This window comes from Hyperoodon ampullatus (assembly GCF_949752795.1).
Source record: "Hyperoodon ampullatus genome assembly, chromosome: 3".
Taxonomy (NCBI): domain Eukaryota; kingdom Metazoa; phylum Chordata; class Mammalia; order Artiodactyla; family Ziphiidae; genus Hyperoodon; species Hyperoodon ampullatus.
In genome coordinates this window covers 103,723,947-103,750,850 of record NC_136916.1, presented here as the reverse complement: position 1 = coordinate 103,750,850, position 26,904 = coordinate 103,723,947, and the positions used below count along the sequence as shown (strand labels likewise).

General features: G+C 45.6%; 3 protein-coding genes across 6 annotated transcripts in view; 2 read left to right on the top strand and 1 right to left on the bottom strand.

Moving 5' to 3' along the window:
* Positions 1-720: 720 nt before the first annotated feature.
* NUTM1 (NUT midline carcinoma family member 1) lies at positions 721-11,019 on the bottom strand (the record flags this gene model as incomplete). Its single annotated transcript, XM_079699140.1, has 8 exons — positions 721-2,736; positions 3,086-3,202; positions 3,486-3,772; positions 4,282-4,421; positions 5,541-5,669; positions 7,941-8,643; positions 10,290-10,385; positions 10,944-11,019. 8 exons carry the CDS (start codon positions 11,017-11,019, stop codon positions 721-723), a joined length of 3,564 nt encoding a protein of 1,187 aa, XP_079555266.1.
* Positions 11,020-12,076: 1,057 nt separating this feature from the next.
* Positions 12,077-12,900, top strand: NOP10 (NOP10 ribonucleoprotein). Its single transcript, XM_079700597.1, has 2 exons — positions 12,077-12,173; positions 12,510-12,900. Exons 1-2 carry the CDS (start codon positions 12,120-12,122, stop codon positions 12,648-12,650), a joined length of 195 nt encoding a protein of 64 aa, XP_079556723.1. The 5' UTR covers positions 12,077-12,119; the 3' UTR covers positions 12,651-12,900.
* A 4,629-nt stretch (positions 12,901-17,529) lies between these two features.
* Positions 17,530-26,904, top strand: part of SLC12A6 (solute carrier family 12 member 6) — a gene marked incomplete at both ends in the record, with an annotated part of 84,197 nt that continues 74,822 nt past the window's right edge. For all 4 annotated transcript variants that reach the window (XM_079698830.1, XM_079698829.1, XM_079698827.1 and 1 more), the window contains one exon: positions 17,530-17,800. In XM_079698830.1, the coding sequence (XP_079554956.1) occupies positions 17,530-17,800 (271 nt within the window). The remainder of the gene's footprint in view (positions 17,801-26,904) is intronic.

Sequence of the window (26,904 nt, the reverse complement as noted above, 5' to 3'; positions counted from 1 at the left end):
GGTACTTCCCCCAACCTATCACCAAGGGGACCACCTCTAGCCTAGCTAGTGTGACCCCCTTTCCTCACGCTTGCCACTTTAGCAGAACAACGAAAAACAACTTAGGGCTGAGAACAACAAAACAACTTAGGGCTGAGAACAACAAAACAACTTAGGGCTGAGAACAACAAAACAACAACTTAGGGCTGAGAACAACAAAACAACTTAGGGCTGAGAACAACAAAACAACTTAGGGCTGAGAACAACAAAACAACTTAGGGCTGAGAACAACAAAACAAACAACTTAGGGCTGAGAACAACAAAACAACTTAGGGCTGAGAACAACAAAACAAACAACTTAGGGCTGAGAACAACAAAACAAACAACTTAGGGCTGAGAACAACAAAACAACTTAGGGCTGAGAACAACAAAACAAACAACTTAGGGCTGAGAACAACAAAACAAACAACTTAGGGCTGAGAACAACAAAACAAACAACTTAGGGCTGAGAACAACAAAACAACTTAGGGCTGAGAACAACAAAACAAACAACTTAGGGCTGAGAACAACAAAACAAACAACTTAGGGCTGAGAACAACAAAACAAACAACTTAGGGCTGAGAACAACAAAACAAACAACTTAGGGCTGAGAACAACTGTTGGTGTGCCGCCAGGGTGAGATCTACTCTGGGCCCCCACCTGCAGGGATTGGCAGGCGGGACAGGATGGTCCCGCTGCCCCCTACTGGGTACGATGGCGTTTCTTCCTCCTGCTTCTGAGGAAGCTATCACGCCTTCTTTTACGAGGCGGTGAGGCCCGAACCACTCCCAGAGGCAGGGGTTTCTTCCCAGGTGCCCCAAGTTCAGCTCCCTGGAAGGGCGTCTTTTCAGCAGGGGCTGGGCCTCCAACTAGAGCTCGCTTCCTAGACTTGGCAACAGGATACGGAGGCTGGCTGAGGCCTCTTGCCTCAGCAGCGAGGGAGTGGGATGCTCTCTGGGTCCCCCGACCTGCTGAGGAGAACAGGCCTGAGGCAGGGTGAAAACTGAGGGGAGGCCCCCTTGGTGAGAGGGTAAGTTTAGAGGCCAAGAGGTGGGCAAAGTTGGAGAATTCCTCATCGTCCTCGTCCCCCTCGTCCCCCTCCTCCTCCTTGCCTTTGGCCCCGTCTGCTGAGCTGCATGTTTCTTTGACAGGAGAGGCTTCTCTCAGAACTAATCTAGGGGAAGTGCTTCTAAGGCCCTGCTGAGGAGCTGTTGATTTGGGCATCCCGTGTGCATAAGACTCTGGATCCCCTGATAAGGGAGCAAGGTCTTTAGGCTCAGATAAATCAGTATCCTCCCTGCCTTCTCCTTGGGGGTCATAAGAATTAAAACTTAGTGGGCAGGTATCCTTACTGACCCCTAGCTGGAGGCCACCGGCATTCCTAACATCTAGTATGTTGACCTGTTCTGTGGCTTCCACCAGGGGAGAAGTGGAATTGCCTCCGCTCCCTGCCTCTGGGCTGGCCTCAGGGAAGGAGGAGGTATCCTGGGTCCCCAGGATAAGGATGTTGCCTTGACTTGCAGGCAGGAGGGTTTCTTCAGAAGCCCCCAGTGTAGAGGCACCAATTCTGCTTTCTAGCACCGGGGGGCAAACTTCAACCCACAGATGCTTGGGATCCCGTAGAGTCTCAGGGCTCTGCTCTCTATTTTCTTTAAGGCTTGAGGCCGGGCTGTTGGCCCTCAGAGGTCCTGACAAGCTGCAGTAGTTTCTCTTTTCTAGGGCAGCTGTGGCATCTGTGCCTCCACAGCTAACTATGCTGCTTCCCACATCCCCAGGTGCTGTGCTTTCTCCGGGACCCACAGAAATGTTGCTCCTGGAGCCCAATGCCTGGCCGCCCTGCTGGTGCTCAGTTACACATTTCCAATCATGGAAGTTCTCTATGACCTCCTCGATCTGTAAGGGCAACTCCAAGCCTACGGCATCCATCTCACTGCTGAGCCAAACTCCCGGACTGAGGGAGGCCCCGTCCCCATCCCTATCCCCAGCTGCTCTAGGGGGAGGGTTCTGGTCGTAACTCTGAACCGTGGGAGGACCTCTGTCATCTCCCCACATGGCCCCTGAAGAGCCTTCCTGGGGCACTGCTAATGGCTCCGTCTCCTGGGGAGCCACTCCAAGACCCCCTATCTGTTGTTCAGTCTGCAGCCCCAGGGCCTGCTTTTCTGACCCCTTTCCTTGCAGAGGAGCCAGCTCTGCAAGTCCAGCGTCCAAACTGGGAACTGTCTCGAGCTGGGGGCCTTCCTGCCGGCAAAGGGGCAGAGGCTTGGAAGTCCTATCACCCACCAGGGAGCACCCAGGGGACTCAGCACCTCCCAGGTGGTCATCCTGAAGTGAGGCTATCTGGTTTGTGACCTTCCCAGACCCTCTTCTCTCTATACCCAAGGGCCTTTGAGTTCCCTGTGGAGCTGCAAGTTCTAGCTGCAGGTCCCAGCCACTGGGGGATGGCAGAGTGTTCCCATCCCTGCACATCCCCCTCAGGCCATCTAAGTCCTGCTCCTGCCCAGCAGGCACTTCTCTTGCCCGCTTTCCCGGAGAAGCAGACTTTCCAAGGCGGATGGTGCCCCCAGCCACCCAAAGCCCAGGTGAGGGCCGAAGCCTCCCAGCCCCATCTTCATCCTCATCAGAAACAGAAGGACTTAAGTCCAATAGAGCTCCACTGCAGCTTGGGGGTACCTCTGCGTCCTCCTCCTCTCCCAAGGCCAGGAGTCGCTTCTTGACCAGCTAGAAGGAGAATGGACAAGTATTGTTCTATATGTGGTTGTGAGAAGGGGTGGCAGGCTGGGTGTTGAGTAGATGGTACTTGGGCAGGGCAGGGCACGCAAGCAAGTGGCTTAAGTAATGGCCTCAGAGCCAGATAACCACAGCTCTTCTTTTCCACCTTCTTGGGTCTTATTCCCACGCTTTGAGCCCTTACACTTCCTGTTTCCACGGTCCCTTGCCTACTTGTTCTGCACCCAAAGCTGACTGCTGAAGCTGTTTGTCTCTAGGAGTCATACCATCCAAGACCGTGTAGGGTTAGGTAAAGCCATGGGAGCCTCTCATTCTGATATTCTCTACCTCCCAGGTTTACCTGGACAAGACTGAGTCCTTCTTCTTGTTCCAGCTCCTCAGTTAAGGCCAAGGGATCCCTCTGTTGTTCTGGGGACAGCAGATCTGCCAAAAACTGAGGGTGAATGACGGCCTCCACCTGGGGAAATAGAAGGAAAAGTGATGGGAGTTCTTGACAGGAGATAACGGGGGCCAAGAGGCTCTAGAGAAGCAGCCATGCACCTCCCTACACACCACCCTCTCCCTGGGCTTTTAGAAAACACCAGCTTCACACATCCATGTGTGTGCACCCATACACACATATTCCTCAGCACGGAAGACAGTCGAGTCGCCCACTGCCTCGGGAAGAACCCTAGATCTTTGATTCCCTGGAGTTCCCACCCCAGGATCTGCTAGAAACCAGACACCCAGGGCCAGCCCACCTTGGAGACAAAGGCCTTCTGAGAACACAGCTCATTGATGTAACTCAGGAGACCCGCATCTGGATACATCCCTTCCTCCTGCCGCTGCCGCTCTTCCTCTTCCTGTTTTCCATCCGACTCCTCGGTGGCCAAGTGGCTCGCCACCAGCGCTTGCATGATGTCGGTGTACTCCTTCACCGCCTCTGGTGGGATCTCCTTGGGTGCCTCAGGAGCCGGAGGCCTCTGAGTCTTGCGCTGCCGCCGGCGGGGCACCCGCGTCTTGGAGGCTGCCTTCTTGGGAATGTACACTGAGGGGTGAAGCAGGAAGGAGAAATGGGAAGCGGCACCAAGGCCTCAGTTTCTGCCTCTCATCCCCGTTTGTAACGGCAACCTGGGCACATTGAGATGGTTCCAGACTGGAGCAGGCCGACCTGACACAGTACCAGCCAGGGGAGGATATTTAGGAGCTGGAGGGTCTGAGAGAGAATCTGGATGAGGAATCTCAGAACTGCTGAAACTCCAAAGAGCCCCCTGATCCAGCCCCCATTTCTTAGGCAGATGAGGTATCATGTGCCTCAGTTACAGTCTCTGAGAGAGAGTAGTTGGTTTACTTAGCCAAGATCAATACCTAGTTTGGGACAAAGGGAACCTGAGAACTCAGCCTCCTATGTATGTCCTGTTTGGAACATCAAATGCCCCTGCCTGGAGGGAAACTGGTAGAAGCACAGGCAAAGCCTCCCCTGATCTGTGACTGGTTTCTGCACACCTCCCTTTGAGCTTCTGGCCCACGGCTCCTGTTGGAATTGGGCGGCCTTACCTGCCTGCTGGCAAACCTCGGGGGCTGGGGGCCCTGGAGGATCAAGCTTCAGAGGGGCTTCAGGAGGCACGCCCTGGGACCCATTCATCCGCTGTGTGTTCTGAACCTGCATCTCCTCCACAGCTTCAAACTCCATGAACCTGCAGAGGGTGCAGAAGGCCCAGGCAGTGCTGAGAAGACCAAGATCCATTCGAAACCCAGACACAAGACCCCAGGGTATCTACTCACAGAAGGCCGAATAACAGTTCTGGGGAAAACTCACAAGGTCTCCATATAGCCCCCCTACCTGCAATCGTCACTTAGGAAGCTTGTTAAGAAAATAATCTAGAGCTTGTGTAAGCTTCACAGGACAGAGCCATGGCTTTTTCATAACGCTATCTCACCCAGCATCGGTGAGGGTATACAGCAGCTATGAATACAGGTTTGTTGAATTCAGTCAGGCCTATGCCACAACCTGGCAAGATCCCACATGTGGGCCGCTCCTCAGGGCCTCCTCTGCCCCTGCCTACAACCATAAAGGATGCCTGAAATCCCAAAGCAGGGCCTGGGTTGCAATTTAAGGCAGGTTCCCACCAGGAAGCAGTGCTGAGATCCAGGAGTCCTGAGGCTGGGACTGGGGTCCTGGAAGGGTAAATCTAGGAGGTATGGGTCCAGATTTGGGGGAGAAAGTGATAGTTAAGCTTGGAGGGAAGGGTTCATTTTCCTGAGTTACTTTTTTAACCAAGGAGATTATCATGGAGAAATGGGGGATATGAGCCAGAAGACCACTCTGGGCATCCAGGACCTTGCCCTGACAAACCTCTTCAAGAACCAGCCCCTCCCTAAGACGACAGGCTAAACTATTTCCAGAGGAGTGGTGGCGCCAAGGTCTGCATCAGTAGTCACTTGCTACCTGGTCAGCGAGACAGGAAAGAACCTGCCTAGTAGGGCTTACCTCCTCATTGCTAGGTTCCCTTCAACATGGACTTTTTACACCAACCGGGCTCCAATCCCATCCTAAGAGCTTCAATATCAAGGCCCCTATACAACTCAAGGTCTGGAGAAGGGAGAGCTTCCAAGAGGAGATAGGATAGAAAAGCCCAAGAATCAAGATGGTGGAAGAAGCAGCGAGGATCCAGGAGACCCTATGCTAGTCTACACCTCTCCTCCAGCATCCCTTATAGTAACCATCCACAGCCCAGACCCAAGCCTCTCTTACCTGCTCCCACCCCTCAGCCACGCAGCCCCCCTGGGGAGGATGAGGGTTGGTGGGGACTCACTTTTCTGCTATCTCATAAAAGATCATCCGGTCAAAGTTGCTGGTACGTTCCCACTCCTGCACAGCCCTTAGCAGTCCCTCCTCCACGGTCATAGTGGGCTTCCGCCGGGCCAGAGAACGAAGCACTGGGCTAAAACCCCCATTGGGTCAGTCACAGTCTACAAGTGTACCCCCCCACACACCTGCCCTGACACCCACCTCAGTGCACACCCCCGGCCCCTCATCAGATAAACATGCCCCACAGTCCCTGTCACACCCCACTGCCGATTAGATATCAGACCCCCAACCTCACATCCATCATTCACCACAATGGCCTTTCTTCCCACTGAAATTTACAAACCTCACACAAAATCAGACGGTTCGTCTCCCCACCCTTTAAAATCAACTACCCTGAATTCTCACAGTGCTGTCCTCAGCAAAACACGAGGAAGAAAGCACTCATGTTACTCAATTAATGGGATTCATTGTAAAGTAGGCTGAACCCTGCCCAATGGCTCTTACATTTTTAAAAAGGCACTCCCTAACCCAAATGAATCTAATTAAAGGCTGTGTGGTGTTTTTATTTGTTGGTTTTTAAGTGTTTTTTTGCCTCTGGGATACCCGTCACAGTCAAATATCAATACTCTTTGAGCTCTTTGTGATGCATTTGTGCCTTTCTGACTTCCTATGAGTCCTCAATCATTATTGTGTAGAATCACCTGGGGAAGCTTGTTATAACCATGGATTCCAGCGCCCCAGAATCCCAGTTCTGAGCATCTTACCAGCCTCCCGGGTGACTGTGGCAGAGGGTCTGGACTGCACTTTGGGGGAGACCCTGCCCAGAGCCCCTGAACGTGGGGAGCAGAAATAGGCCAGGAGTTAGAAATTCAGCCTGCCAGCCTCTAAGAGAGAACCCAGAGCTGTCTGCAGAAAGCGGGAAGTCAGTACGGTGATCTACACCAAGGACTTTGGGGGAGCCTTTTGATTTATTCACTCCAGAGTCAGGATGGAAAGGGGGATTCCTTTAGGGGTTCAGCCACTGGAGGAACAACATGTACAGTTTTTTTTTTAAGTCCAGTAAGATGTGGCATGCGTTATATGGTGGTTTACACAAAATGCTGAGAGTACAGTGCAGTTGAGAGAGACAGCGGGTCTTGGTGGGAAGAAAATTCCCCAGATGGTCAATGACTTTGCTTTATAAACATAACAGCCCATGACCCTGGGCTCCCAGGCCAAGCATCCGCTCACACAGACATTTTGGCCTTTTGTGAGTTCTTCTCCTCTTCTAGATTGCCTTTTAATAATAATAACAATAACAACAATAGCAGCTGCCATTTAATGAAGCATTCTCTGTGCCAGGCACTCTGCTGAGCACTTCACATACATTAACTCATTTCGTCTTTTCAGCAACCCTCTGAGGTAGGTATAATCATCCCCTTTCTAGATGAGAAAACTGAGGGCAAAGATAGTAAATGCCAGGGCCCAGGATGACAAATCTAGTGAGTGGTGGGGCCTTGGTCCTCAACCACTAAGCAAGCTCTACCGCCTCCCTATTTCAACTTGAATTCTCCTGAATAAAACAGGGGGCAGTGTGGGGAATTCTCTGGCAGTCCAGTCGTTAGGACTTGGTGCTTTCACTGCCATGGGCCCAGGTTCGATCCCTGGTTGAGAAAATAAGATCCCGCAAGCCACGAAGCGTGGCCAAAAAAACAAAAACAAAAAAACATGGGGCAGTAGAGAGGGTGGCACACAAGCTCCTCAGCCCAGCCACGCACCATCCTCCCCTCCCAGCACTCCTCATCCTGGCCGGTTTGGACAGCTCAACTCCATGTCAAAAGGTAGTAAAATAGAACGGGAGGGCCCTGGCACTCGGTATCAGACACCCAAGTTCCAATCACTGCTCTGAGCTTCGGTCTTCTCATCCATAAAGGAGGATGACCATAAAAATGCCTGCCTGGGGCTTCCCTGGTGGCGCAGTGGCTGAGAGTCTGCCTGCCGATGCAGGGGACACGGGTTCGTGCCCCAGTCCGGGAGGATCCCACATGCCGCGGAGTGGCTGGGCCCGTGAGCCATGGCCGCTGGGCCTGCGCATCCGGAGCCTGTGCTCCGCAACGGGAGAGGCCACAACAGTGAGAGGCCCGCGTACCGCAAAAAAAAAAAAAAAAAAGCCTGCCTGAACTCACAGGGTTGTGAAGATCACTTGAGAGAAGACACCTGAAAGCTTATTATCATCTGGCACGTGGGTAAAGAGGCTTGTTATCATTGTTGTCGTCGTCGTTATTATTTTCATTATCATAGCAACTCCAGCACCCTCATCACCTGCCCTCAAGTATTCCTAAATAGCCTAATCTCTTTTGTCCATCCCCAAATCCTCCTTATTTAAAAGCCTCTAGAATAATGAATCTCAGGTCTCTCCACTTACATAAGAAAGCAGGAAAGGGCCTCTGCATCAGGACTTTGGGATAAGTGCCTCCTTGCCAACGCTTTGTAGCGCTGCCAGCATTGGAAATTCTCATAAACACCCTTGGAGGTATAAGAGAGGTCATCCAGTGAGGGCTTGGATCGGACAGCCGCAGGACCTCCTTCCCCAGTTGCCCCATGCGGCCCTGGCGAAGGCTTCTCCGAGGGCACGATGGGGGCCAGTTGGGCAGCTGGTAGTGGAGCCTGAGTGGAGCCTGGAGGCAGTTGGCTCACCCCAACTGCCTCCGGGGGCAGAAGGGTCTTCACATTAGAAGCTGTCAGGAATCCGGGGGCAGGACTCTCAGGGCCCCCGAAGGGAGCGCCTGAGGCAGTCCAATTGAGGGCGGCCTGAGTAAGGATAAAGTTCTGAGTTTGGGAGGGCTCAGCTGGCCCTCCTCCTGTCTTGACTTTGACAGTGACCTTGCCAGCTCCAGCTCCGCTGGGGCCAGGGCCCCCATCCCCTGTCACCAACAATGGGCTGGGGAAAGCAGAGGGCACCAGAGGGTTGCCTGGAGAGAGTGCTGAAGGCACGGGGTGCTGCGAGGGCAGCCCCCAGGGTGGTTGGTCTGGTGGGCCAGGAGCAGGCTGGGGGAAGGGAAGTGCAGTGAAAGGAGACAGGGCCGTGCCAGGTTTCATGGTCATGTCCGGTCCTGGCAATGGAGATGCTGCAGAGACAAAGAAAAAGAGGGGCTGGAGTAGGAGAAGAAGAGACCAGAAGCTAGGTCATCTGAGTTCCACTCTAGTCCCTGAAGAATCAGAGCACTGATTCTCAACAGGTGAGGGAGGGGGAACATGTATAGTTTGCAAATGTCCCCCAAGTGTTTCTGATGTCCCGTACTCCCTGCTGAGAATTAGTGCGCTAGGGAAGCAAGCTGCGAGGACCCTTGGGCCCGCGAGTTCATACCCCATAACACATGCCACCCAGCATATGGGGACATTCCAAACACCCTCACACCACCTGGATTCTGCTCCCAGCTCCTCTGTGGTCCCTGCCACCAGGCGCAGAAGCACTGTTCCCAGGAGGGGGTGTGTATGCATTAGATGTTTTGTTCCCAGAAATTTTGTTACATAACAGCCAGGAATGACTAGCGATAAGAGCCAGGAAATGGGTAAGGGGAAGGCGGTGTGGGGAGAGACGTTCCCAGAGCTTTAAGGAGATGCGGGACCTACTAAAACGTTATCTGTGATCCTTCTGCTTGGAACTCCTAATATCAGAAATTTAGGGTCCGCTTTTGAACAAGGCACTGACAATGAAGTCTGAAACACAGTTCAGCGGCTATGTGGACTCTAGTCAAAGAGACCAGGGATAAATACATAAAACGTGTACTTAATTAATCAGGACGTGTGTCTCCTAGGACTTTTAATAATAGTAATAGAAGATCATTTCATGCTACTCTCCTCCCCCTCTTATAAAGAATATTCCACTGGCAAACTAACAACATTCAGCTTCCGCTGCTTCCTGATCATGAAGGAGACATGGAACACGAGCAAACCCTTCACCTCAACCACAGAGCAGAGGGCCAGGAATACTCCCCAAAGTATGGAACACAGTCTGGAAATGGGACTGAAGGCTTGAGTTCCACAAAAGGTAGAAAGACACAGCATCTCAGGGAAGCCCCAGTTCTCATCCCTGCTGGAGTGACCCACTTCCCCTGGCCCTGGGAAAGCAAGGAAAACTGCTCCCTGAACTAGAAGAGAAGCCCTTGCTGGGGCTGGAAGGAGCTAAGAGGCTCTAAGCAGAGGCACTTACAGCACCTTCTGGTCTAGCTTCTGAGAGGACATTTCTCTACAGACTTGGCAACAGATGACCCCACTGAACAGTTTTCTAGCCAAGGCTTCCACTCCCCCCCACCCAATAAGAGCGAGAGCAGCCCCAGCTCAGTTCTCTCAGGGCAAAATTCTAGAGCAGCCTCCAATTGCCTAAAGAAGACACCAGAACTTGGGTCTTCCCTTTGAAACCCTCTGTGTCCCTCGTACCACACACCTCTGCCTGTGCCACACAAACACATGTTGAAGGAATCCCTCTTCCAGAGAAGCAAGTTGCTAACTACCACCCCTTCTCTCTACTCAGCACTTTCCTCTGAAGCACTTTGATCTGCCACCCAGGAGGCCCTCTTCCTCCCCCAACCCATAGTCTTAATGGTACAATCTCCTTCCCCAGCCTCCCCAAGTGTGATGCCTTTGATGGGGTCTAGTATTCTCACATCCCTCTAGGTCAGCCCAGAGAGCTGGTCCCCACGTAAAGTGTCAAGTTTTGAATCTCCAAGGAGGGAGCAGGTGGCAGGGACCTTCCCCCCACCTGCAGACTCACCTTTATCTGAAGACATCCTCTCAGGTTTGGGCACTAAGCGTGGCTGTCTGGAAGCCTCCAGAATGAGACAGTCAGGTACAGGACCCAGAGAGTAACCTGGCTCCAGTAGATACACAGGATCCAAGGAAGGGAGGGTAAAGATCAGATCAAAACAGAACTAGAATCTAGGACTCAAGGCATTATGCAGTGGGGCAGGGGAGGGGGAATACAGGGTGAGGTTAGGGAGATATTCCATGAAGGGCTCTGGTATGTAGGCAGTAACCAGGAATTCCTTCCAAACCAGAGTATGGCAACCCAATTGTTGTGTATCTCTTTAGGACAACTTGCAATTTCTTTCTCAGATTCCCAACTGCATAGTTTTACATCCCTGTTCCCTATACAATTCTTTACCAATATATCTAGTTTTGTGTCTTTCAATTACACCCAGTTCTGGTACCTGACTTCCTATTAATAGCAGGTTGTGGCGAACTCTTGACAATTCAATGTTGGCTGTGTATTCTAAACCAAATTCAGAGTACCTAGTCTGTATATTTAAGGATCAAGGGAACAGAATGCTTGAAATTAGGGTTGTCTCAGAAGATCAAGGGTGTTGAATTACTATATGCATATCATTTCCTTGGAAAGCTGTCCTGCAGTTCCCAAGTAAACCACTACCATCAGCTCTGCAGTCCACAGAAGGCTTAGCCTTACCCTTGGCTGAAAAGCCTCCCACTCTATCAAAAACTGCCATTCAGCCTAAAATTTCAAGACGAAAATGTCCTTCTTTTCATCTGTTAAATTATTTTTGTTGTTTTAAATTTTTGTTAAATAATTTTAATTTTTTAAACGGGTAATAATACATCAGCACGGTTAAAAAGTCAAACTATGCAAAATGGCATACACAGCAAGTCTCCCCCCACTCCTTTCCTCTGGAACCGAGTTCTTTATCCCAGAGGAAACCAGATTTCTTCTGAATCCTTGCAGAGGTATTTTATGCAACTACAAGTAAACAGAAACTATACTCTTAAAAACTTTCAGGTTTTTCTGTTAATAAGATTAATATATGTTACAATGTTTTTGCCGTTATAAATAGTACGGTAACGATCACCTTTCTAATGATATCTGGGTTCCAATTCTCATTTCTTTAAACTAGAGTCCTATGAGGAGAAATTGTACGTTCTTTTAAAAATTCGCAAACCTCTAGGAGGTGCATCTTATTATGCTATTATTAGCTACTCACCACTATAAGAAAGAGCGTTGAATTTGTGGTAGAGACCACTAAAACGTACTTCACGACTTTCATAAAATAACTTCACGCTTTCTTCGCTGTACAGAATATTGAATACCCATCATGCACTCTTTACCGCCAATACTTTGAAATAGGGCGAGGGAACCGGATGTAAAATCGGGGAGGGAAGAAAACCTTCTTCTTTCTTCCCTGAGGTAAAAGGGGCTCTGGATCCTGGAGCCCTGGTTTCTCCAGGTGCTAGAAACCCATTGCCTCTGAAATGGGTGTGAATTTTGAGATAAAGACAGGATTCTATTCATTAATGTTCAATCTGTATCCATCCCTACCCCCCTCCAATGCCTAGAAGTGCCTGACACACAGTGGGCACACTCCACGTGTCTTAGGACGCCCGCCCGCAAGGTTGCGACTGGGTTGCAACGGGCCAAGTCCCGCGCTAGTGCGCCCCCCTTCTGGCCAGCTGGAGAAAGGCATAAACTGGACTACATTTCCCGGCGCGCTTTGAGAGCGAGACTTCCCGGCTCTACAGGAAGGAAATTAAGACGTGAGGCCTTCAGTTAGGAGGCGTTGCAGACTGAAGGAGAAGCTCACGCTTCTGTGTGGTCATGTTTCTCCAGTATTACCTCAACGAGCAGGGAGACCGGGTCTACACGCTGAAGGTGAGAGGAGGAAACAGGTTGTGTATGGGCATGGCGAGAAATGTCGTTGGGAGGAACGGTCGAGACAAGCCAGTCAGTTGCCTAGCTGGGTGGGGGGGGTGGGGGGGGGGTGGGGGGGGGGTGGGGGCACGGGACCGGAAAGCCCAGAAGCCAGACGTGGTAGAAGCAGGAGTGTGTGGCTTCTTGATCTGAGCAGTCGCGGCTCCTGTCTTAATGTTTACCCTTTTCGCGCGGCCTCCTCCCCACCCCAGCCTCCATTTCCCTCACGACGCCAGTGATTGGGTTTTCCCACGACTCCAGTACTGAGATTATGTTCTCTCTTTCCTCCTCGAGCAGAAGCTTGACCCTATGGGACAGCAGACCTGCTCGGCTCACCCTGCTCGGTTCTCCCCAGACGACAAATACTCTCGACACCGAGTCACCATCAAGAAACGCTTCAAGGTGCTCATGACCCAGCAACCGCGCCCCGTCCTCTGAGGATCTCTTGAAATTTCACGTCTCTTCTGCCGCCTGTTAGCCCTCAGGAGACTTTCTGAAACCAGGCTCTTCCATCTGTGAGCCTTGAAGTCTTGCTACGACCCTCGCTCCTTGCATCCGGTCTCGTCCTTGCCTTTGATCATGCTTGTGGTGAGGCCATCATGGTAGCATCCCCTTTAAAGGGAAGATGTTTGAATCTTCTTTTCATACTTTGAATCACTGCCAGGTTATTAAAATGATTTGAAAGAGCTCTTATTTTGTATGTTGTGGGAAGAAAGGAGTGGTTTAAAAACGAAAACGAGGGAGATGAGAGGGAAGAGTGCCCCAGGGGTACAAAAGACCACTTGGAAGAGAAACTTTGGTGGCTTCTGTAGCAGGAGCAGTGCTGTGCTTTGAGTCTTAGAAGCGTGCTGGGGATGGGGAAGAGAGCTTGAGAAAGACTCCTGTGCAGCTGTCAGCATCCACTGAAAAATACCCGTGTGCTCACTTAAGTAATTTTTTTGTCCCTTGAAATGACATCTGACTGAAAATGGAAGAGTTGCTTGAAAAATAACAGCAGCTATATTGTAGAGAAAAGGCATTGAATTGGAAGCCAGGAGACCAGGATTATCCCCTCTTTGAGAAAGTCAACCTGTTTAGTTCCATTTTTCTCATCATTTCTAATTGCTCTTCTAACTCTAAAATTGATAGGGTTCAGTGGTGGATCTTAATGTACCTACAGTGTTTGTCCAACCATTGTGAATAAGAATGCCTTTGTGCATATTTACCGCCCCTCTGGAAATATTCCCAGGCTTTTAGTTCTCTCTTCTTACATACACCTAACTTTATATTCTTTCTGGTAGCTAGCTGGTATGTGGAACTCTACATGGATTTTAATTTAGAAGATGAGGTATGAGAGATTCGAGCAGGGATTTTTGTTGTTTTTCAAGCTACTCTTGGGGGTTAATTTTTTTTTTTTTTTTTAATCCTGGAAGATTTCTTAGGACGAGCTTCTATTATGGGGCAACCATAAATTTTTGATCCAATTACTTCATATTAGAGGGATGATGAGGCAAAATATCGTATACAGGAATTCAAGGAATGCTAGCTTCTTCCTTTCCTTATCAAGTTAATCAAGTCAGTATTCCCCAATCTTCTCATTCATGGCCTTTGACATTGAATTTGAATGTTTGCTTAGTGCCACTGATTTTAAAATTGCTCTGTGAAGTTTGCATTCCAATGATACAATCTTCTTTTTCTACAATATCAAAGATTCTAGACTCCAGAAGCAGATGTAACTTAAATCAGCGCAAATTTGATTTATCAAGACTGGCCCTGGAAAGGAGTAAATATGTTTCTCATGGACTCTGATGTCTGACTGTCCCAGCAGAAAAGTTCAGGATAGTTGTTGACTGCTGAGAAAAAAAAAATCTCTAGACTTGGCTCATAGTTAATAGAAGTCATGATTTTCAATCAGTTACTTAAATTTATGAGAATGGTGAAATGAGATAATTATTTCCTGTCAAGCAATTTTTTATTTCTTAGCCTGTTCACTGAACAAGGTTCTTAGCATAGAATCTGAGGGACTTTAAAGAGTCGTCCTATCCTATTAGGGGTTAATGATCGAAGAAATGTTAGATATTCTGCAAATGACTAGGAAAAGTATCTGCTATGGAAGTTTTTTTAAGAACTAAAGTCAGGGGAGTTCCCTGGCGGTCCAGTGGTTAGGACTCTGAGCTTCCACTGTTGGGGGGCTCAGGTTCGATCCCTGGTCAGGGAGCTAAGATCTGGCATGGCCAAAGAAAAAAGAAAAGAACCAAAGTTAGTAAACGAATGCTATCATTTTTTTTAAATGTTGAGTGTGATTCTGTCTTTATAAGTTACCCCCCACCAAAAAAAGGATTAGCATTTTCCATGCTACTTACTGTGTAGACTGTAATGGAAAGGCAAATTGGTGTGAATATACCGAAGATTTTTTTCCTTAAGAGATCTCCTAGGTCTGAGCACATTGTGTGATGTGCTCAGAAATGGGAGAAGAGTCTTAAGAAGTATAGTATAAAGCGAATGAAAATACTTTGGTATGAAACAAAATTCGATGTTGTAGAAATCCAGGATTTTTTTTTTAATGAAGGGAAAGTCTGTAAGATTTGAATGAACAGCAGGCATGCCTGAGGAGAAAACTGATCCCTCAGGGAGGTAAATTTCTTCCTTCCTCAAGTAAGAAAGCTGTAAGCGTGAATGAATAATCACAGGCTTTATAAAGAATCAAGCTTTGAGGAGATCTACATTTTAAATAGGAATTTAGTTTCCATTCTGTTACCTGAATCTTTTAAACCGGACATTGGACTTTGTGTGTCATTTGATAAAAGGGAATTTACTGGCTCACATCTTAAATACAGTTGTGATCTATTACTAGGGATGATCTTAAAACATTTCCACTTGTGCCGAGCAAGGACCCGGGCAAAGCCAGGGCCCAGATTGTTGAATTTAAATGTCTGGGTAAATAACAAGGTCCTGTGGTATAGCACAGGGAACTATATTCAATATCCTGTGATAAACCATAATGGAAAAGAATATTAAAAAAAAGGATGTCTCTGTGTATAACCGAGTCACTTTGCTGTACAGCAGAGATTGGCACAGCATTGTAAATCAACTGTACTTCAATGAAAAACTAAAATTAAAATTAATGTCTTGATCAAAGCTCTAGGAAATAATTTTCAAACAAAACATTGATGAGTCAAATTTATTGAACACTTCTATTCATGCATTAAATAAACATTCTAAGAAAAATATTCTGGTGGCAGTAGTAGGGAAAACACTGAATGGAGTCAAGAGAAAGTGTCTCAATGGCTTCTCCAGGTCTAAAATTAAAGACACTTTCTTTAATGGAGCTTTCAGTCTGACTAGAAAATGAATACAGCATTTTTTTTTCCAGTTTTACTGAGGTAAAATTGACAAAATTGTATATATTTAAGGTGTACAACTGTGATGATTTGACAGATGTATACATTGTAAAAAAAAAAAAAAAACACTTTTTTAAAGGACAAGAAAAAATAAGGTAGCCCAAACTATATAAATTTGAGCATACAATGCTTTATAATAGACCACTACATAAAAACTCCAATGAGGGTCCTACCCAATATATACCATATATTGGAGATATATGGTATTGAGAGGTTTGTAATTTTTAAAGAAATTAGGAGTGGTATTTTCAGGGACACTCTTAGTAAAGAGAGATGGTTTCTGAGGGTCTGAGGGGCATCGCCTGCTCCATGAAATACCTCCACCTCCAGAATGAGTTTGTGCAACACAGCAGGACCACAACACAGCAGGACCAAGAGCGAAAAACGTTTGTTTTCTCAGTTGCAGGCAGCTCAGGACCCCACACCCAACTACAATTCCCGTCGTGCTCCGGGCCTCCCACGCTCGGCCCCGCCCCTTGTCCGCCAGTCCTGCTGCGACCCGGGCGAGCGCATGCGCGGAGCTCTCTGCCACCTCGCGGGCTGCAGAAACTGGGCGGGGCTTTCGGGCGCTCGTGGGATTGTGTCGCCCTCCGACCGCTCCCTCAGGTTTCTCTTCGGGCCGTTAACCTCGAATGAGGAACGAGCGGGGAGGAAAGGGAGGGGCTGCGGCGGCGCCGGCACAGCCCGCCGGGCCCGGGGCCGGGGGCGGCGAGGTCACGTAACTGCTGCTCTGGTATCTGACCGGGGAGGAGGCTCCCTCCCCGGCAGCCCGAGCCCCCCTGCGCCCGCCGCGGCTCAGAAACAGTTACCCGCTGGTAAACAACAGCTGCGCGCGCATCCGAATCAGCTGGCGCCGGGATCCCGCACCTGCGACCTCCTCCTACCCTCATCCTCGCCGCTCCCTCCTGCTCAGCCAGGGCCAGCCTGCGAGGCCGTCTCCTCTTCTGTTAGGACCCGAAGGAAGAACAGCGAGGGGCTGACCTTGCGCCGGGGCCCTGGTAGGGGAGGAAAGCGTCTCCGGCAAAGGGGTGGCTCGTCCTGTCACACGCAGGAGAAACCCAGCAAACTGATCGGGGGCTCGATGGACTAGCAGCTACCTGCCACGACCCTGAACTGCAGTCCGCGGAGTCTCGATCCGCTAGCCGCCTCCTCCCAGATCCCAGGGACCTTTCTTCCAGAAGAGCGGGAGGGCCACCCCCGCAGACCTCTCGGAGGCAGGAATCCGCTTTGCCCCTGCAACCTCCTCTCCTCACCCTTGTCTCATTCTCCTCCATCCATAGTGTGGGATATTTTTCCCGTTATGCATGCTCACCTCTCCCACCAGACCCAAGTGGATTATCGGCCTCAGAAACATCGGGTGGCTCTACACCCATCTCCTCCCAGCCAGACCTGTGGGGTATTCACCTGATACACAACAGGTGGTCGGATGTACACCGTTTCGCAATCTGATCTATACTGTCTATATTCGCCTGATAAGGGTGGGCCTCTGCGCACTTTGCTCATCTAGCCGTGGGACATTTACAGATAAGGGACTAACTACCTCGGCAGAAACCTTAAGGTCGAGGAGAGAAAGGCTTCGTCACCTGCTTCTCTGAGACCCTGGCTGTCTGCCCGCATCCCTGGACCAGGGGAGATAACTAGATAGCTCTTCATTCTGAAGGAACGAAGTTACACGAGATTGGCATCGTTTGTCTTTTTTTTTTTTTTTTTCCTTAAATATTTTTCAGCTGCTGGTAGTGCACTTTTTAGGACAGGCGGCTTGAATTCTGAGTAGAAGATTCTTATATATAGTGGCTTTTTGTGTGGTGTAAATCAAGGTAATTGAGAGGTTTTTTTTAAGTTATCTTTTCTGTTTTTGCAACCAAAATTGCTACCGTAGGAGGAAGGGTTTTGCAGGGTTTTTTCTTTTTTCTTTGTCCTTATAAAGGAAAAGAAAAATGCATCCTTCAGAAAACACCACCAAGATGGCTTCAGTTCGGTTCATGGTGACACCAACAAAGATTGATGACATTCCAGGTTGGTCAGACACCAGCCCAGACCTCAGTTCTCGATCCAGTTCCCGGGTAAGATTTAGCTCCCGGGAAAGTGTACCTGAAACAAGCCGTAGTGAGCCTATAAGTGAGATGTCTGGAGCCACCAGTTCACTGGCGACTGTTGCACTGGATCCAGCTAGTGACCGGACTTCTAACCCCCAGGATGTTACTGAGGGTAAGTAGAAACATAGACAACAAAATATTTCCATTACTGGCTTATTTGTCCAGGATGACAATATACTGAGAAATCATTTTTCCATTATAGAATAATCATCAGGAACCAAGGCACCTCTTTTTGAGATGCTTAGGAACCCTTTGGAATAATGGTTAGCATAGTGGATCTCTGCAATAGTAATTTGGCGTGTGCGAAGGTATGTGGCAAGAAGGAAAGTAGGTGTATGTTTTGACTTCCTCATTTTTGTCTTCTTAGAATTGAAATGGGTATTTTGGTTAAGGATGAATATCAAAGAATTTAACAATTTTCCAGCATGGAGAATCCTAAATTGTAAAATTTAGTGGAGAGTTGGCTTTGGGGCTCCAACTGTTACAGTTTGCTTTTAAGGCCAGTTATGAGGAGTAGTTATTGATCATATCTTAGTTACTGGCTTTCCTGCAAAGACTTCAGATACTGTATCATAAAATTCTTTAAAAAAATTATATTTTACAGAGACAGTGGTCCGAGTAGCTCAGCTCACTCAGGGTGCGGCTGGGTAGATCTGAGGGGGCTATCCTGTCGAATGGAGATTTCTGATTCCCACATAATTTCTTCACTTTGAAGTGTAGATGGAATGTACTGAGTGCTGAGACTTTGTAGTCAGGAAGTAGCACACAAGCCACTTCTGACTTATATTGACCACTGCAGACGTTCAGCTTCCTAAACCAATTTGTGTCTGTGGGCTTGGAGGTTTTCATTGGGTTTAGTGAGAAAGAGGTGATGAGATAAAACAGAGAAGTCATAACATTTTTCGGACTCTGAAGTAGAAAAGTTTGAGAAGTGCCGTACTGCTTTATATATTTAGTTTTATGCAATGTTCTAACTAAGGTAGATCTGTCAGGTAATGAAAACTTCTCTTAAGAATCTTCAGGGTTCTTACAATGATATTCTACCCACATTTGAAAACCGTAGCTTCAGCCTCTGAATTGCCATTTTCCGGTGTCAGGAAATATTGTTCCTCCTAACCTAAAGGGTGCAGGAAACCAGAATGATTTTAGTTCCTTATTTCTGTTCGTGTTTTTTTAATGTCTGGAGACAAGGTAGATTTGGTAAAGTTTATAGTCCTAGAATTCACTTATCCTTGACTAATCTTTTTTTTTTTTTAATGAAGACATTACAGGTCGATTCCTGGACTTTTAACAATTTTCAACTTCTTGACAGACTTTACACTATGTACCATGGTGTTAAAATTACATTATGGAATAAAAAATAATTCATCATTTTCTCTTCTTACAAATTAATTCTAAATTGTAGTTTTAGTTTTTACCCATCAGACTCTATTTAGGTTGTAAAAATACCAGATAAGACTGTAAGTGTTAATTTTTTTAATGCTGTAATTGTCATTAGGTAATTTATAGTTAAATGTTGTTGGGTTTGTGACATATATTATGGAATTGTATTTTTATTCTGTTTTTAAAAGTGGACTTATTTCAGTAATGTGTTAGTTAGCCTTGCAGAAACGGGATCCTTGTCCAGGCTTCTGTCCTTATCTATAAACATTCTTTAAGGTCTAGAGTGGTATTGCTTTACACCATAAGGTAAAACTGGGGATGTGTCTAGGTAAAATCTATCTCGTTTAGCTGGGTACAGAAGTTAAAGCTTGGTTCTCTACCTAACATCTTCCTTAATGTTTAAATAGTCTCTGGTACTAGATGAAAGGGAAATTAACAGTCCAGCCATTAGATCGCACTTTTCCCGAGAGTATTCTTGGGAATCAAGTTTCCTACTTTCCCAATGACCTATTTTTCTCTTACTGTCTTTTAAAACAATTCTTATGATGACCATCCTGTGATATATTTTCCACACTATCAGAGGGAACTGGTTAGAAATGTAATTATTTCACCTTTGGCCTTGTAATATGCAGATACCCTTATTGGACGTAGATGTTGATCTTCAAAGGATGCTGTTGTCAAGGAAATCAAGGACATGTGTTAATCTACATTTGTCTCTGGGTTGGATTTAGCATAGGAAAACAACTACTTCCTCTTCTACAGTGGACTCTATCCTTAAGTTCATAATGTATTTCAGAATTGTGTTTGCTATTTTACAATTTAGAATTTTGTGATTTTTTTTTTTTGTGGGGGGACCCTTTTTACATCCTTCAGTGGTTGCGACATTGGTATCATTCTCTCTCCTTTCCCCACAATTCCCATGCCTCCCACATTTCTTCCCACCTTAAGTTTCTTATCGTGTCATATACCTTTTATTCACATTACATTGCACAACCAGGGCGGGGTGACACACCAAATTTTAAATATTTATTTCTATCTGTGTTTTAATTTTTTCCTACTGTTGGCCTTTTGAGTAGTAATTATCTTTCTGCTATCAAAGTGTTTATAGTTCTTTTTCATTTTGTCAAGGTTCCATTAGAACTTATGGGACTGTCAAGTTGGTAAATAAAATCAGCCATCTTAGCACTGTACTTGCTTATGCATGAAGAATGCCTTAAAGGTACAGAAGGAACTGCTGAGAGTGGATACCTCTGGAGAGTTATGAAAATAGGGTGGAGAGTGGGAATTTTCCTTTATCTAAACAATTCAGTAGGGCATGTACAATTTTTTATATTGAGAGTGTATCACTTTTGTAATTAAAAAAATTTTTTATGAGCCATAACATGTTAGTTAGGGAACCTCAGATGATCAAGAATCAAATTCTGGTCAAAGCCCATTTTAATAAATGAGGAAAATAAGGCTTACAGAGATAGTTATTTGTAGATCATGAGTGGCAGAGCCAAGACTGAAATGCAGGCCTCCTGACTTCTGTCCAGGGCTTTCCATTACATCATTTTGCCTCTGCCATGATGAACATTGTTTACATTTGCCTCATAACCATTTGGTTAACTTAAATGATTGTTAAAATAATAATACCAAAATAGAGAAGAGAACATATTTTTATATGTCTTATACATTTTCTAATAACATTTCAACCTTTTACAATTCAACAAATGCTCCCTGAGGCTCTGATATGTGTGAGGCACTCCAGTAGGAATTATAGGAAATGCTCATGTAAAATATAGGTTCTGCCTTTGGAGCGCTCATGGAAATAGTGGTGAAAATGACAAGAACACTTGCACCAACATTTACTGAGCAATTATTATGGGCCAGGCTCTGTTCTGGGTGCTAAGGATGCAGGACTGAGAAAAAGAATCCAATTACTGTTCTAAGGAAAGTTATGATCTAATAGAGAAAGCAAACAAATTTTCATATAAATTATAATGCTGTATGATAAATGCAGGAATAGAAGTATACATCAAAATACAAAAAAAGAGAAAAATACAGCAAATTTTAGAATAATACAGTAGAAAAATATAGTTAAGGAAAATGATGAACTGAGGTAAAATGGAGACACCGAGAGACTGGAGGACTTGACGAGGTAAAAGTGATAGTGAATGATGTAGAGAGATTGAAGACTGTGATCAGACAGATGAATGTTGGGGTTAATGGATTCAGAGGTGGGGCAGTTCCAGTGTTAACATGATCGAGTGTGCAGCCTTGGGAGTGGGTTTCTGAAGTGGAGTAAAAAAAAAAACCACTTGAGTCAGGACCTCTAAGTGTATCAACTTTGAGGCTGGCTGTCACCAAGTTTTAGTGAGGGATATTAGCTGGTAGAGATGCAAAAATTATTTAGATAAGCCCCTCCTTCATGGAGCCACCTCTGAAACCTTTTCTCATTCAACCCGACACCCAGTTAGATCAGATCAGTTCTTTAAGTCCCTGTATCTCTTATACAGACTACTACTAGAGCACCTATTTCACTGAATTTTGTTTTTTTATCTGTTTGTTTACATATTATCTTTCTCGGTTAGGCTGTAGGTTCTTGAGGACAGGGACCTGAAGACCATAATGCTCTTAAGAGCATAATGCTGTCGACTGAAAAAAAATGCACAACCTAAAAGTTGAGAATTATGTTTTACTTGACAGACTTACTGAGGACTTAAACCCTCAGTAAGACAACCTCTCATACAGCTCTGAGGGACTGTTGTGAAGATGTAAGGGAGGAGCCAGGATATATAGGAGTTTTTGCAAAAAAAAAAACCAAGTGGTCGAAACATCAAAAGATTACTGCCAATTAAAGAAAACCAGACATCTCAAGTTATTGAATTTAGTGCTGTTCTGTGTATGAGAAGATGCAAGACTCTGGGCTTATTGAAATTATTCCTTTGAGATGCGCCTTAGCTATCTAGGGCCAGTATCCTGTTTTTCCCCATCTTGAATCCCCTCAGGGTGCACCATTGTGGGTGGCTGCAGTGACTGATGGCTTGATGGCCTCAACATCCTTTGTTCACTCATATGGCAGGCAACATTCTTTGTCCACAGTATTTAAAAGCTCTCCAGCCAGAGTTGGAGACCATAGCTCAGAAGGGAAGAGGGATTAATCTTACATGCATGGGAAGAACTTTCCTACCTGAGGTGGGCTGCGAAGGGTAAGCAGCCGTTCACCAAGTGGACAAGGCCCAGCAGGCCTTTCCTTAAATGCCAGTAGGTCTTACAGAGTATTTATCTGCACTTGGTGCCATTATATTACATATGGACGTTTAGCCCACTCTGCTGGTCTACCAATAATTCTGTGTGTTATTTGTAGGTCACATCAATCTCTCATGCTAGGGTTAAATAACGTTTGACTAAGAATCAGAATAATGTTGCAAAGCTATCTTTTTATTTTTCATAGGAGCATGTTTCAAAGTACCAAGCAATCTTTTTATACTTGTGGAAAAAAGTTCTAGTTTTTTGCCCCAAGCAAAAATAAGTGAATTACATTGTATTGCCAATTGCAGGTGACTATTACCTTTCTTTTAAATATACCTTTCATATTATATGGTTATTGAATACTACCATTTCACTTTGACATACTAACAGAGAGCTGTAACTAGCATTGTGTAACATAATAAAATGGATAGTTTTGTAAAAACACATGGATATGGCACCTTCTTAGCTTTCCTGATAGCATCCTCTGATAGATTTTTCTTTCAAGCTCGATTCCTCCCCCCACTTTTTTTAAAAGACAAGTAGCACTTGTGTGAAACGTTTTGGTTACAGACCCCATCTGTTTTTCCCCCTCTCCTCCATACTGCAAAGCCAATGATTAAACTTTATAATATACTACTTTACACTACAAGTAGCAATCAGCTAAATACAGAATGTGGGAATTTTTATTGAATAACTAGAATTTTCAACAAATAAATGGCATGGAGTGGAGGAGAGAGCAAAGGGGTGCGGGGGCGGGGGGAGCTGTTACAGATAAAAAGCTGTCAACCAAATGCAATGTGTGGACTTTCTTTGGATCCAGATGTGAACAAAACAACTGTAAAAAGCCACTTTTGAGAAAATCAGGGAAATTTGACCGCGTACTTGGTGTTAAAAAATATTAAGGAATTATTGTGAATTTTCTTAGGTATATTTATGACATTGTGGTAATATAAAGCCCTTATCTGTAGAGATATGTATTGACATATTTACAGGTGAAACGAAGTGTACTCCACCCTCCCTCCCCCCACGCCACAAAACAGTTGAGGAGAGATAGATACGATTGGCAAACGTAATTTGTTGAATTAGATTAATGAGGATTCATTTTACTGTTTTCTCTGATTTTGTGTATATTTGAAAATATCTGTAATACAAGCTTTTAAAAGGTTGGACTGCAATCCAGAAAGTTACTTTATTTATTTAAATTAATTTTATTTATTTATTTATTTTTGGCTGCATTGGGTCTTTGTTGCTGCGCGCCAGTTTTCGCTGATTGCAGCGAGCAGGGGCTACTCTTCGTTGTGGTGCGCGGGCTTCTCATTGCGTTGGCTTCTCGTTACAGAGCATGGGCTCTAGGCGCAGCGGGCTTCAGTAGTTGTGTGTGGCGGGTTCTGGAGCGCAGGCTCAGTAGTTGTGGCGCACGGACTTAGTTGCTCCGCGGCATGTGGGATCTTCCTGGACCGGGGCTCGAACCCGTGTTCCCTGCATTGGCAGGTGTATTCTTAACCACTGCGCCACCAGGGAAGCCCCAGGAAGCTACTTTAATAGAAAGGACTTTCTTTTATAGATTCTGTCCTAGAATACTCTAGATATTTGATTAAATATTAGTGATTGGAAGAGTGATTGCTTCAACTTCTTGTCTTTTATCTTGGGTGGTCTCTGCTATATCCTCACTAATTCTTTCCATGAGGGGCCTCATTCTTTTCCTGTCAGAGGCATGTTTCTTGATTCCAGATTCTCATAAACTTTGCTTTGATATTACCTGTACTGGAATGGAAGAGAAGGAAGAGGACACTCCTGGGTACCTAAGAATCTTATAAAAGTCATGCTTTTCTGGGCTTCCCTGGTGGCGCAGTGGTTGAGAGTCCGCCTGCCGATGCAGCGGACACGGGTTCGTGCCCCGGTTTGGGAAGATCGCACATGCCGTGGAGCGGCTGGGCCCGTGAGCCATGGCCGCTGAGCTTGCGCGTCCGGAGCCTGTGCTCCGCAATAGGAGAGTCCACAACAGTGAGAGGCCCGCGTACCGAAAAACAAACAAACAAAAAGTCATGCTTTTCTAATGTTAAGGCTCTTCGAATAAGGGGAATGTTTCTAATGCTGACGTTTAAGGCAATTTGTACTGACCTAGAAGGACGATATTTGCTGTAAACTTTTGAATCGTGGTGCTATTTTTGCCTCCTGTGCGTAATAAATACTTCTGGACTAGCCAGACCCCTTGCAAGCTTCACTGGAGAAGGGCAAACTGGTTTCAGTCCCCCCAGCCCCCTTGCCCTTTTGGCCAGATGTAATCTGCACAGCTGCACCTGGTGGGCTTGTTGACTCAGAATAGTGCAGATCTTATGTGTTTAAGTTCTTGGTGATGTGTTTCTTAGCAGTAGGTATGAAAATTTGGAGAGCCGTATTGTAGGAATTATGAAAGCATTTTATTTTGTGATTGTGTAAAACAATGTATTATTTTAGTGAAATTTTATAAGTAAATGGAAAACCAAGAAGATATTCCCCATTAAAACCCTGTTATTAATGCTTTGGTGTACTTTGTAGAATCCCTGCAATTATGTATAAAGATATGAGCACAAGACTGCAGAACATACAATACCACACACACACACACACAGCACCTTGCTTTAACTGCAGAAGTTTAATAGTTGATTAATAGGAAATATTACCATATTTGCTCAGTTCTAAGGTGTACATTTGTCATATATTTTTGGGGGGGGGGGGCTCTAGGCATGCGGGCTCAGTAGTTGTGGCTCGCGGGCTCCAGAGCGCAGGCTCAGTAGTTGTGGCGCACGGGCCTAGCTGCTCCGCGGCATGCGGGATCCTCCCAGACCAGGGCCCGAACCCGTGTCCCCTGCATCGGCAGGCGGACTCCCAACCACTGCGCCACCAGGAAAGTCCCCATTTGTCATATTTTTAACATTTCTGATATTCAAGTGCATTTTACTTTTGAAGAATTTTAAGCTACTGTTAAATCACAGGTGGAATTCACAGGTAACAAGATTTCAGAATCAAACCAATATTGTACAATTAATAAGTCAATCTGAGAGGCTATGCAAAACTTGAAAATTTGAAATTACCGCTGGATGTTTTAACTGAAAAAATGTAAGGGCTAAAGCTTTTGTTTGTTTGTTTTTTCCTTAAAATTTAAGTTTTTGTACTTGGAAAGGACAGAAATAGAAAACAAAAGCTGTATTAAGTTGTTAGGAAATGGCAGGTATACTTAGGTCTTAATCCTAACTTTAGTTTTTGTTTTTTTCTTTTTAAAATTTCCTATTATTTTAACTAAGAGCTGGGTTTCAGTCTTCTGCTTTGTATTTTTGTTACTCCATTGCTAAGCCTTATTACATTTCATATGGCCTTGAGAAATCCGTGCAAGATATTCCGTTGATAGCATTCATCTGTTTACAGTTGGAACCATTTGGTAGATAGCTTTAATTTTTGGCAAAGTGGCGCCTAAATTTCTTCCATTTTACCAGACAAGGCTGTTTTTCCTTTTGGGGTAAGGGCATTCATTTTTCATATTGCTAATTTTAAAAAAAGAAAACACTAATAAGTTTAAAACTCTTGTATACACATGTACATTTTCACTTCAGGGAGCTATCATAATTGAATCCAACTGAAATTTATCTTTATTTTGAGAGCATTTGCTTTTAATATTTGAGCTCGTTTTTTTATATCCAGAAATAATATTTATTTTCACAACAGTTAATTTACATCCCAAGGTGTGTGTAAAAAATTCTGCTTTTGATTTTTATTTTTTAAAATAAATTTATTTGTTTTTATTTTTGGCTGTGTTGGGTCTTTGTTCTGTGCGCCAGCTTTCTCTAGTTGCAGAGAGTGGTGCGCGGGCTTCTCATTGTCGTGGCTTCTCTTGTTGCAGAGCATAGGCTCTAGAGCGCAGGCTCAGTAGTTGTGGCACCCAGGCTTAGTTGCTCCGCGGCATGTGGGAGTCTTCCCAGGCCAGGGATCGAACCCGTGTCCCCTGCATTGGCAGGCAGATTCCCACCCACTGCGCCACCAGGGAAGCCCCCTGATTTATCTTTTTTCTAATTTAGCAATGTTCTAATTTCCAAATAAAATTTTAGGAATTAATAGGAAATAGAGAACAGGCTTTCCTATTAGATGAGGTTAATTCTTTCCTTTGCTGAAAAATCATCAGTTCTGATACTTTTTCATTTAAAAAAAAAGTCATTTTCTTCTGAGCTAAGGTGGATTTCTTCTCCAGGAAAAAGCTGAAGCTGATAAGGTTAAGTAACCTGCCCAGGGTCATAAAAGTAATAAATTGAAGAATAGTGATTTGAACCCAGTGTTTGTGATTCTAACACCAGTATTATTGTCATTACACTTTCTCTGCTAATGGTGGCTGGCTCTGTTGAAACATTTATTCAACTGCAAATATATAATAGAGCAAGCATAAGGAAATGCATCTTTATCTTCTGGGTACATTTTTGCAATTATTTTGCCTGGGATTGGGGGCATGAAAGGAAATGTTTTTTTTTAAAAAGTAGTAAAATGACATGTTTCCAGAATAACTTAAGGTTCTGTGTTCCTAACAAGAAATCTGGCCTAACAATGTGTATTTTACTCTCTTTTACACAAATG